The 12,495-nt window shown below is 47.1% G+C and overlaps 1 protein-coding gene across 1 annotated transcript in view; it reads left to right on the top strand.

The window, feature by feature from the left end:
- SUPT6H (SPT6 homolog, histone chaperone and transcription elongation factor) overlaps positions 1 to 12,495 on the top strand; it is a 1,180,384-nt gene that overhangs the window by 474,158 nt on the left and 693,731 nt on the right. The window contains exon 16 of the mRNA XM_078680107.1: positions 1,838 to 1,992. Within this exon, the coding sequence (XP_078536233.1) occupies positions 1,838 to 1,992 (155 nt within the window). The remainder of the gene's footprint in view (positions 1 to 1,837; positions 1,993 to 12,495) is intronic.

Here is a 12,495-nt window from a genome sequence, read left to right as displayed (position 1 = left end):
CCACGATGGGCAGCTCAATGGAGGCTTCGGTTATGAAGAGTCACAAGGATACGTGAAATCTGAGAGGTCCTTCTGAGCGTCTGAGGGAGCCGCGTTACAGGGGCTGCAGCGTGCACGTTGGGGCCGTCTGCGGGAGCACGGCCAGAGTTATAATTCCGTGCGGGCTTCAGTTCCACAGACGGCATCAAGGCTCACGCTGCCTCCACTCGGGTTACTTAGAAGTTGAAAGCAGGAAACAAAAAACGCGGGCACTTATCAGTACCCCTACAATGCCAACTGAAGCCCGCACATCGTGGATCGCTGCAACCCAACCGGGCGTCCTCCAATTCGCCACCAATTGGCGGTTTTAATTCTTGTTCAGGCAAAAATAATTCCTTAAGTCCTGAAGATGATCCCTTTATAATTTGAGCGTGGATCGAAACGTCGACTCTTTTGAGTAAAACATACGCCTCACCTTATTGTATCATTGCTTGTATGGTTTACTCCAGGACACACTGCTAATTTTGATTTATGACAGTGGCCTGTTAGCTCTCCTTGTTTGCCTGATAACCTCTCACTTTACTACTTTCTCACTCTTCACTGTACGGTACAGGACTGTGCCCTACTGTAACTACAATGCTTGTAGCTAATATGTACCCTAACCTTGAACAATTTGATTATTAAACTCCCTGTCCGGCTGGATAAGGGACTGAGATATATAGTAAAAAACTTTCTTTTTTCTCCAGGCTTTTCCTGAATAAACCCCTCTTTCTCGTGCACTCTGGTTAGACATCGAGGTGATCCCCAGCGCCAGGAAGCCGCTTGGCCACAGCGCGCTTTAGAAGTCCCTTTTTCATTTCATTTCATTTCAGCCTATTGTGTTCTATATAACATTATTTGCATTTATTCTTTTATGCTGAGGACCTTTTGTTTCCTTGAAAATACTGGATACCCATGGTCCTAAGCTACCTACTGGGTTCCCCTTGTCTTTTCTAAATAATCTGTAACCTGTGATGGCCCCAGACTTAAGAAATGGTCTTACAGTGGCTCTAGGACATGAGTATTAAATTACCATAGCCTTGCAAGATACTGTCCAGTATCTCATATTTCAATTAAAAAGTATCCCACCTGCAGGATTTATGATTAGCTGTATTGGGACCAAAAATTGTCTCCTTATACCCCTATGGGTACCCAAAGTACACAATAGGGTCTTTTGATACTTCCATGCTCCCTTGTCTCCTTCTTGCCCTGCTCAATCCGTAAAGCCCCAATTTCCTTTCTCCTTATGTCTCAACCAAGGCTTTCTCCTGCGATGGTACTTTCTTTGGGCACTTCCAGCCGGTTGCAAGATTACTACTTCCTCTTTGGAGGTGTCTCATTTGTACTGTGCTTTAATCATTCAAATCTCACAGCACAAACTCACTTATGCCTGTGTTCTGCTTAAGTGCTCTCTTTGGTTAATCCACAGGCACTTATTCCTGGGTTTCAACCTGGCTCTCAATCATATACTCATCGTGCATTTTTTGGAGAGGCATGTCCAGGTCTCTTCTGCTTACCTTTTAGAAATGTATGGAAGGAATATATCTCAATAGAAGATGTATACTGCGAGCGTAGTGGGTTCTACTCTTGTCGCTCCGCAGTCTTCTGCAGACACTTATGAAAAACATTTTGAAATGTTCAGTAACTCATCAGTTAAAGTGCATTTTGTTAGGCATTCTAAATATTGTGAGCCTTTCTAATTAAGATGTTCTACCTTGGTCTTTAGTACATCTGATAAATGTTTGTTTATTCTGGTACAGACCTGTTGAAGCTTTCTTCTCCCAGGCCGCCATACAATCTTACTTTCTTCTTGCTCCAGGAAATTGATGAAGCACACTATGCCTATTCCTTCAAGTACCTGAAGAATAAGCCGGTTAAAGAGTTACGGGATGATCAGTTCCTGAAGATGTGCCTGGCTGAGGAGGAGGGTCTACTCTCTATCGAGATCTGCATCGACATAAAAGGCGTGGATGGGTGAGAATGACTAGTGTACTCCAGGGAAACTTCCAGACAGTACTGTGACTCTTGGGATTTCATGTGTGTTTTTTCAGTTTTTCTTCTTAGACTAGTTCATTACATGGGAAACCATCTTTTTATCTTTGTAGTTAGTCAGAACTTGTTGTTGTTGATTTCCGAAGAACCCTAGCGAAAACTCATATATACGTCTTCAGACATTTAATAATTTGGTCTTAACATGTTCCAGTTGTATTTTACCATATGTTTCACGCCATCTAACCTCTATATTCTCATTATCACTCTTCCTGCCTTATCTGCCTTCTCATTTTGACATATTTAATGATACTTTACTTTTATTGACAGCTTGGAAATTTTAAGTATTATCCTTCAGTAAATTATGGACATTTGATTGGCACAATAGTGACAGGGAGTTGAACCTTGACGGACTTTGACGAATCCCTTGGTGTTGGACTAAGGTCTGTCTCTGAGACACTGCTGATCTTAACTTTGCCAAAGCTGCGACCGACGCCAGATGATGTGCCGCTTCCTCTGCTTGCTCTACCACCTCTACCACCTCCACAGGGAAGACAACACACCTTTACATTCACTATCTGATAGAGACTTTTAGCCTCAGATTCCTTACCTTAAAATATTCCACAGGTGTCAGACTGGATCCTGATGATTTATGAGTAGTATCCTTTCTCACTGAAAGTGACATGCTGGTGTCAGGCTTTTCCTTTACGTGGCAGATAGGCTGGTTGTGAGAAAGAGCCATCTTTCTCGCATGGTATGCCCCCACTTTTTGCTGAATTGCCGATGTTCTTTGACTGAGTGTGCCCTGGGCTCCTGCTAATCAGGTACCCCGGACCTATGTTCCTTCCCTAAAACTGCACCCCTGTGTGCCATGCCCACAAACCACTGCCTTGGCATACATCAGTCACCCCTCTAGCTGGGTGCCCTATGCCGGTGTTGAGGGTACAGGTGCTTGAGCCCTGTACCCCTACAGTACCCAGGTCCATTCCTGCGCACTGTAAGTGCAGTGCTGCCATTAAGAGTATATGGTGCTGGGAGTTTGTCATTACAAACTACACAGCACCATAATGGCTACACTGAAGACTGGGAAGTTTGGTATCAAAGTTCTCAGCACATTAAACCCACACTGATGCCAGTGTGGGATTTAATGTAAAATGCACCACAGAGAGCCTCTTAGAGATGCCCTCTGATACTCTACCAACTTCTAGTGACCTGACTGAGTGGCTGCTTAGGCTGCCACCACCAGACATGTTTCTGGACCCCTGGGTCGAAAGCTGCTGCTCTCGGAGGCCTGAAACAATCCACATCCTGGGACGAGGTGCCAAGCCTCCTCCAGGGTTAATGAAGGAGAAGCTTCAAAGGCATGCCGCCTTTGTGAGCCACTCCAGACCATTTGCTGCTTTCAGCAACTGGTCCCCACTGGTTCTGGCCCCCCCGCTTTGGGTGGGAGAACCAGCGGGAAAAACAAGCGAGGAAGAGAGGTGTGCACACCTTTGCCAACTCCACCCCTAAGGTTGGGGAGGTGAGGTGAAGCACAACCTCGAGTTTTGCCATCTTGAGGATGGGATGACCCAGCCAACCAGAGTGGCAGAATAGGGGGTGTACCCATCCCAGGGAAGGGACCCATTGGTCCAAGCCCTTTACCTACCTGTAACGCCCCTACATTTAGTATTTAGGGTGCACACTGAACCTTCCTTACTCAGATCCAGAACGACAAAAAAAGATTAGAAGGACGAATAGCCGTGCAGAGCTAACAAAAGGACGACGCCCACGAACTTGGCCCCAGTCCTTCATGCCTGTCTCCCCTCGAACCTGCTCCTGCGAAATCCCGGTGTGTCCTGCAGCCAGCAACCTCAAAAATCCCGGAGGACCTGCCTGCCTTCACTTCAAAGACTGAATCGCCCGTAAACACCAGACTTGTTCAAACTGCAGCTTCTGGTGTCAGCCAAAGACCGTGAATCCAGCTCACTCTGAATCCGCTGAACCCGACTCAAGTGGAAAAACACCACAAGGAGGTCCCCGCAGCGATCCTGACCTGAGATCTGGTGACTCCTGACCTTCCTCAAGCCTCCAGACGACGCCTGCAGCCTCAAACCAGGGGACCCCCCTACCGCGACCAGAGTGGGTAAGAAAATCCAGCGTCCCATGGCACCCCTGCACCCGACACCCCCCCACCCCCGGCCTTGTGTGCCCAAACCAACGGTGCCTAACCAACCCATGACATCCCAACTTACCCCTCGAAGTGGTTGTCGCACACAGAAGATCCTCGTCACTGAGCCTGCAGTGTGCACCTGGCCGCCCTAGTGCCGCTGAGGGTACACCTGTGGTGCTACTTTGGTCCTCAACTTGCCCTGAGCAAAACCCCTAGGAGCGTTGCTCCCACAACCTCATGACCTGCTTGCCAGCAGCCACCAACCGGAGATCCCCTTTCCTCCATAGGATAAAATTGGTCCTCAACACTCTGCACCCGGCCACCCTTGTGCCGCTGAGGGTGCAATTCCAGTGCATCACTGACCCCAAGTCTAACCCCAGTACTTTAACTCCCACAGTCGTTTACTTACCTTCAAACCGATTACCTGTTTTCCCTCCATAGGATTACCTTGACAATTTTCCCTCCAAAAAACGACTGTGTGGAGTTTTGAAAAATAAAGACATTCTTTAAAAATTGTACAAATAACAAAAACGTGTTTTCTCACCTGTTTGCAGGACATGTCCCAGTGCCGAATCTAGGCATCCAGCACTGAGTTAGAAAAAGTAACTTAAAAGTAATTTACTTGCAATTTATTGAAAAAGCCTATTCATTCCAGTGTACTGTATTTGCTAAGTGTTGCTTAGTACTGCTCCCCTGTAAATCAAAAAAAGTACAATTTCTATTGCTTTTTCAAACTGTTATGTATCCAATAACATATTACTGAAAAGTATTTAATGCTTACTTGTACCAGGCAAGCTTGTTTCTAAAAATAAACAGTATATTTGTATACAAAAACAATTGGCCTAGTGTTCTGTTCTTGAGTGTGTGAATCCATCTGCTGACTGAGTGTGTACATCAGATGCTTATCACTGTCCTCGGATACTGCCTTACTGCTCGACCAAGCTACCATCATTAAGAGTAAGGTTCTATCTAACTTTACCCTCTGCCTACCTCTGGGGACACTTGGACTCTGTACACACTATACCTCATTTTGGTGTAGTACATATATAGAGCCAGTTACTTACACTGGTCCGGTATTTTCTCCTGATGCGAGGTAGGTCACCCAAGAAACTGGCTGTTTTCAAACCACGTGGGGCCTGTCACAGGCAAATATTGGTGACAATTATTGGTGAAAGACCCCCACTTGATGTGTTTGGGACAACGACTCCAAGCGCTGCGAGGGCTGCCGCACTATGCATGTGAATGCGCTGAGTAAGCGCTCCCTCAAGCGACTAGTACCAGACATCAGCCCCGTGATGCTAGAGTTCCCGGGGCTGTTCATGGAGCCCTTTGAGACGGTTGTTGTTGTAGGAGAACGGGGTCTGCAATCCTATGGTCACCCCAGATTTTTGCTTTTTGCTTCACTGGTTTACGACTTTCCCTGGCTGTGGGCCTGCTAATCAGACCCACAGCCTAGCCGTTCTCTCTCTAAATTGACAACCCTGTACTTTAGGTGCATTTACCAATTGGTACTGGATCACCTTATCAGTCCCTGTGTACCCAGGGCAAAGGTGTACCCAGGGCCTACCAGGGGCTGAAGCATGTATTATGCCACCCCTGGCTGGCCATCTAAAACTGACACAACTGGCTGCATGACAGCTGAGGCAAGGTGGTGTAATCACCCTTTGCTGTAGATATAGTATACCTATATCTAACCCTAAAATGGACACATATATTCCTATCAGTCACTCCTATGGAAGGCCTTATCAATCCTGAAGGCAGAGTGCTTGGAATTATGTGAGATGGTGCTCTGGCATGAGCTGAGCCCGTTTGCAGCTTGCGGAACCAAGTGCTAATAGCTGTTCCATGATAAGGCTATACCATATACTCTTAAGTGCATTATCAACCTCGCGGTTAAATGCTAACTCTGGTATAACATTATCAAAACATGTCGAGTAAGGTGGCATACGAATTGGAATACTACCCCCTCGCCAATTCTGGCGACGGGGGTAGCATTCCACCCTTCTAGAGGGGCACGACATGTATGTAACTGTGAACCCCGGTTAAAGTTAACTCGAGCCTTGGCATCACAAAATGGATGCTGCCACCACAGACACAAGTCTGACCTCTTGCTGCTGGGAGTCCTTCCAGCGAGGGTGGCTTGGACAAAGGGTTTCCTGCCTTGGGAGGTGCTAGCACCACCCCAGACAAGATTTTGTGTATTGGGTAGGATAGGCCTGAAAGGAATGAGACATGCCTGGGGCACACAAGGTGCCCTGTGCATACACCGGTTCAAACCAGTTGCTGGGGCACTCCAGCCCCAGCTCTGGCGGGAAACCGGACAAAGGATAGGGGGTGTAACCACCCCCGTTCCTGGTCCCACCCAAGGGAGGGACCTAGTCAGTAGTGCAGCCCCCTTTAGCAGGATAAAGGTAGGAGCTGGTCCCATTCCAAGTTAGATTAATCCTGAACTACTCTACAAGAAGAAACTCTGGACTTCGACGTTCTGCTCCACAGAAGACTGAAGAAATCTCCCTTGTGGGCAAGGAGTGTCCACCCTGCAACTGCAGGCACCATCAAGCGTCCAGCGGCTTCCCTTTGTCGTCTTCCTTCCAGGATCCAGACTTCAGAGCCCGACGAGACCCGGATTCCCAGACCTCTCCGACCTCAACCTACATCTGCAGCACAGCTGAGATCCGTGGGTGCGACGAGACACGTGGGACCGGCCATCTTGAAAGAAACTGCACTTCGCTTCCAGCACGACTCCCGAGGTAAACTCGACCAAGTGCTTTGGGGACTGAGAAGCCCCAGCCCCGAGCAGCCCCTGCACCGAAGATCAGCCCTCCAGCATCCACGAGATCTGCGTGGGGCCCTTCTGCTTGTTTGCTGCTCGACGCGTTGTCTGGTCACTTGCCGGCTGGCTAGTGGCCTCCTAGACGATGAACCTTTGAATCTTTGCTGCTGGTCTGGTTGCTCCAGACTGGCCCTTGCTCCCTTCCAAAAGAGGGGCACCCCGGACTCTCCTAGTCCGCACCAGTCGTCTTTTCCCTTCACCGCGTGGGTTGCCTTTGCCAAGGCCTGTTGACTCCAAATCTGGATCCGACACCGCCGACAGCGAGAGCCTGCGTGGGACAGCTCGTGCCTCCATCCTGGTCGTCGAAGACACCTCCTGTTCCACGTGGCTGCAGAGTCAAGCGTCCACTCTTCACCTGATCGCGACGACAGCACCTGGTTCCTTCCTGGTTCCACACCGGTCACTGGCTAGTGACTTTGAACACTGTCCCCTCTGCTTTCACGTCCTCTTCTTCACCGATCCACCCTTGGATCGCACCGGACATCTTCCTCCTGGTCGCCTGCAGCATCTTTTCTTTCAGGCTCCATTGACTTCAACGCGAGAACCCGACACACTTTGGCACCTATGCACCCCCGCAGCCCGTGGGTGAGGTAACGAGAGCATTTCGGTGCTCAAGGGTAGTCTAACTGTCCTAGTGTCCAGTTCCACAGTCGTTTTTGTCATAACTAGTCAGGATTGTCCGTACTCACCTTTAACTTGAACTGTACTGTCCATAGACGTTGTTACGCATCTTGCGTGTGAGTTCACACTCTGCACACGCGTTCCGTGGGCCTCCTATTACTTACCTAGTGTTAGTGTAGCGTGGTCCCATCGATCCTACAGCCTCTGGACAGCTCCATTCCTTTTATCGACTTTCACATTCCACTTACTTAGTATATGGTTTGTCGTGCCTCTAGGGCACCATTGTAATTTGGTGCAACTTGTCGTATTTTTCGTAAGAGATTGTCATGTGCTTAGCCTCTGACCTCATAAAGAGTTCAGAGGTGTTGTTATTAATAAATATACTGTTTATTTTCATAACAACCTGTGTGGTGTCCTTTCATCTGGTATTCAAGGGGTTATATTGTGGTAAAACAGCTGGCTTCACATGCCAAAAGAGTTTAGCCTAAGACTGCTTTGTCCATGCTACCATTAGGATAGCTGGTCTATAAGGTTGACTTACAACCAATCACCATAAGGGTTGTTTGGACTGATACAAGGTGATCACTAGATCTAGTGAGCATCATATATCAGGCCAACTTCTCACATTTGTCACACTACAAAATCATCGGTTAAGTCCCACAAACCTTAGAAATCTAAGAAGTCGAGAAAGTCTTTGACTTCTCTGCATCCATCTTAGTCTTCCGACGATGCAAGGGCTCATTGGCACTCCAGGCCCTGCGAAACTGCTGAGCCTGAAACCCGGTCGCTTTGTCAATTTTCTCATAGCGACCCCCGCACAGGTGAATGAGTTATATGAGGCAATTCGCCTCATATTTGACTAGCCTGGCCTCTCTGGAGCATCTTTGTGCCCAAAGGCGCGTGAGTTGCCCTTACTGGACCCACGTCTGTGAGTTCACCTGCACAAACAGCCAGCCCCATGGATATCATACTGGATCTGGAGCGGAGCTGCCAGTAAGACCGAGACGGTAGGAAGCTGGCGCGCTCTGTGTTTTTTTTGTTAATTGAATTTTTAACATTTTGGTACAATTTAACAATCATCTTCACATGTATCCACCCCCTGCATAAGAAAGACATATGGTACAGTTGACCTTCATAGTGAGAGCATGTATTCCGTATAGTTTGTGCACTGCATAATGTGTATTGTATGCAATAATGCATTGACAAACAGGGAAGTAAGAAATGGGACAGGGTTATGTTGTACTGCTTGACATATGTGACAGCTCTTATGGAAGCTGGCTCTCTCTATAGTTTACCAAAGCTAGGTGCACTGTGTATTGAGTCCAGGTATCCCTTACAAGTGTACAGGGGCTTGCTTTAACAATCACAAGGTCCCTCTATTTGTGATATTGTGATCGAGCAAGCTTAAGCTTATCAGAGGGTAATGATAGGCATTTGTTGCACACACAGTCAATAAATAAGAGACACGCTCAGTAATGAAATCCAACACCATTTTATAAAAATAACACCGATTTTAAAATATATATAGACACAAGGATCTTGTAAATCAGGGAAGTACTTTTCGAATTAGCAGTTTTCAGACACTTAGAAAAAACAGCTGTCAGATTTCAGGCATTAGCCTCGAACGCGGTAATATTATCCTAGGGAAGAAACATATACTGCATTGGGTCACTTACAAATGACTTACAGGACTGGTTTTCTGGACTTAAACTAAGTGGGGGTCAAGGGCCAAGAAAACACAGAGTTTAGGTTTGCCTGCCTCGGGGCGCCAGGGTGCAGAGGTGCTATTCGCAGTGAATGCCTCAAACGCTACATGTTAAAGTCAAAGGGGAACAGTACCTGCAAAGAAAGGCTGCAAGTGGGGACTGGGGAGCCAAAGGAGGTAGGGGGAGGGTTATATCCTGCTTATATTGGTATATGTGGCCTGGTTTAGCCATTCCCTTGCTGCTCAGCCAGTGTGAGTGTTTACATTGGAATGTTGGTGTGACTGTGATGCTTGGAATGCTTGGGTGCCTGTGTGGATGAGTGGTGACAGTTGGAAGATGGGTTGAGCATCAGGCAGGCAGGCTGGTCCTGTTGGGGCTGGAGAATAAGGAACACCAGACTTAAGTACATTTGTACCTAATTTTTATCATGCAACTACAAGACTAATAAAATACAAAAGACTATTCGGCTACTTGTGGTAAGATACAACATATTTTTGGCGACGACCTGGACTCAAGCGTGCCGGACTCAAGCGTGCTACAACATTTAAAGAAGCTGTCTACGGTTTTGACAGGAAGAACCCAAAGGAACATAAAGTAACCAAGCGGAAAGCATCAGGAATGGAACTCCAGGCTAGCAAGCCCCACCAGTGTCCTTTACAGCAGACAGCCCCAGCCTGGACATGCTTCATTGATCTTCTAAAATGACTTTGATCCTTGTGGGTAAATGGTGTCAGTCTCATCACTTCCACTTCCTAATTTTGGGACTTTATACATCATTTTGGATCAACTGGTATTGTGGTGGTTCCAAGCATACATGTGGTATACAGCTTTATAGCCAAGGCTAACTTCTTATTTCATTCATGTGTTTGATCCAGCCACATAGTTCTGCAGAGGTTTAAAAAGAGTCTATGATTTGTTGTGTTAAAAACGGGAGCTTAAATTTACGAAAGCCATCTATAATCCTTACTACTGAAGTGCTCCTTCATTGTCTTTGCAAGTGCACTGGATCTGGATGATTCTACACACTGCCACGTGTTGCTGCACAGAAGGAACATTTTATTTGTGTTTTACTTTGTTTTGTGGCAAGTTGGACTCCGTCTCAATGCGTGGACGTACAAGGGGCCACACAGGATCAACATAGTTTGTTACAAGTAAGCTAGTCAATACAGGTGGAGTCTACTTTTCGATTATTTGTTCTATTGTTTGGAAGTTGGCATGTTCCGCATGCTCCTGTGGATTTTTGAGTCAAGCCAATCCATGATTTACAATTTCTGTTGTGGGCACGCCCCTGGACAAGTGTCAGTTTAACTGCAGCGTTGCAGTTCGAATTTGAGGCGCGTGTCATTTACTTTGTGCGCACTTGATTTTCTCCAGAGGGTAATATTGGCTGGTTTTTACTTGGAAATTCTTCGAAGTGTCAAGTTTTGCAACTTTGAAATATTTATTCCTTAAAAATCATCTGATCAACTAAAACAAAATTACTCGCCTGCTATCAGGAGAGATCCTATTGCTGGATTTTTGTGTCCAGCACTGACCCTGCAAAGTGACTGTGATTTTCCTAGAACCTGATTTTCTCCCATAGGATAACATTGCCTGGTTTTTGCCAGAATTTCTTGTCGGTTTTCAAAACATACAAATATTCCTTGAAAATCGCTTGTGTAACAAAAACGATTTCTTTCAACTGTTTACAGGAAATGCACCAGGGCTGAATCCAGGATCCAGCCCTGAGTAAGGAAAACATTTCTAAAGTGGTTGTATTGCGTTTGCTTAAAATTTCCCATTGAGCTCAATGTTATAATTGTGTTTAACTTGTGTTGCATATTGTAACAACTGTATCTATTGCATTTAAGTCAACTGCTATTTGAAAGTATTCAATTGCAACATCTCATTCTGAGAAAGTATTTTTATACCTACTTGTGATTCTAAAATAAAACAACAATATAATTTTATAGACCAAACAAGTGTCCTAGAGTTCAGTTTTTGAGTGTGTGAGACCATTTGCTGATTGAGTGTGTACAACAAATGATTTACACTGTCCTCTGGTACTGCCTTACTGCCCGACCAAGCTACTACTTTAGAGAGTAAGGTTATATCTAACTTTAGACTCTGCCAAACCTCTGGGGACTCTGGACTCTGTGCACACTGTACCTTACTTTGGAACAGTATATACAGAGCCACTTTCTTACACGCGGTGGTTCTTGGCTGGCACCAGGGGTTGTTGCTGTTAAAGCAGAACCACTGCTCGTGGGAGTCCCAGTCTTTGGATGAGCAAGGCAGTCAGGTCCTCCGGGGTTTTGGAGGTTGCTGACCACAAAAGATGCCGGGATTTAGCAGGAGCAGGTTCGACGGTCAAGAGGCCTGTAGGGTTGGGGCCAAGTCAGTTGGTGTCGTCCTCTTGTTAGCAGCTGCATGGCAGGTCTTCTTTCTTCTTGTTCTTCTTCTTGTTTTGGAATCGAGATCTGAGGAAGTAAGTTTCGGGGTGCCCCTAAATACTAAATTTAGGGACGTTACAGGTATGGGAAGGTCGGGACCAATGGGTCTCTTCCCTCTAGTGAGTACACCCCCTATCCTGCAACTCTCCTGTGGGAGGGGGGCAGGAGCCTGTGTCTGATTGGGTAGGGCTCCCCATCCTCAAGATGGCGAGAACCCGAAGTTGTGCTTCATCTCGCCTCCTGCACCTGAGGGCTGAGGTTGGCAGAGGCTGGCACACCCCCTTTCCACACTTAGGTTTTCCCGCCTGTCTTCGCGCCAGAGTGGGGGTGAGAACCGGTGGGGGCCAGTTGCTTAGTACAGCAAGTGGCCTGGAGAAGCTCACAAACGGGGCATGCCTTTGAAGCTGCCCCTGCCCATCCTGGGGATGGAGGCCTAGCACCTCGCCCCAGGTTGTGCATTGTTGCAGGCCCACGAGAGCGGGTGGCTCTCTTCCCAGGGGTCCAGCAACATGTCTGCTGGGTGGCAACCTAGGCAGCCTCTCAGTCAGGACACGGGTTGTGGGTTAGTTTCAGGGGGCAACTCTAAGTTGCCCTATGTCGTGCATTATACATTAAATCTCACACTGGCATCAGTGTGGGTATAATGTGCTGAGAAGTTTGATACCAAACTTCTCAGTCTTCAGTGCAGTCATCATGGTGCTGTGGGGTTTGTGATGATGACCTCCCAGCACCATATACTCTTAA

This window comes from Lissotriton helveticus, chromosome 3_1 (genome assembly GCF_964261635.1).
Source record: "Lissotriton helveticus chromosome 3_1, aLisHel1.1, whole genome shotgun sequence".
In the NCBI taxonomy this organism is placed as follows: domain Eukaryota; kingdom Metazoa; phylum Chordata; class Amphibia; order Caudata; family Salamandridae; genus Lissotriton; species Lissotriton helveticus.
This window is presented reverse-complemented; position numbering and strand designations above follow the sequence as displayed.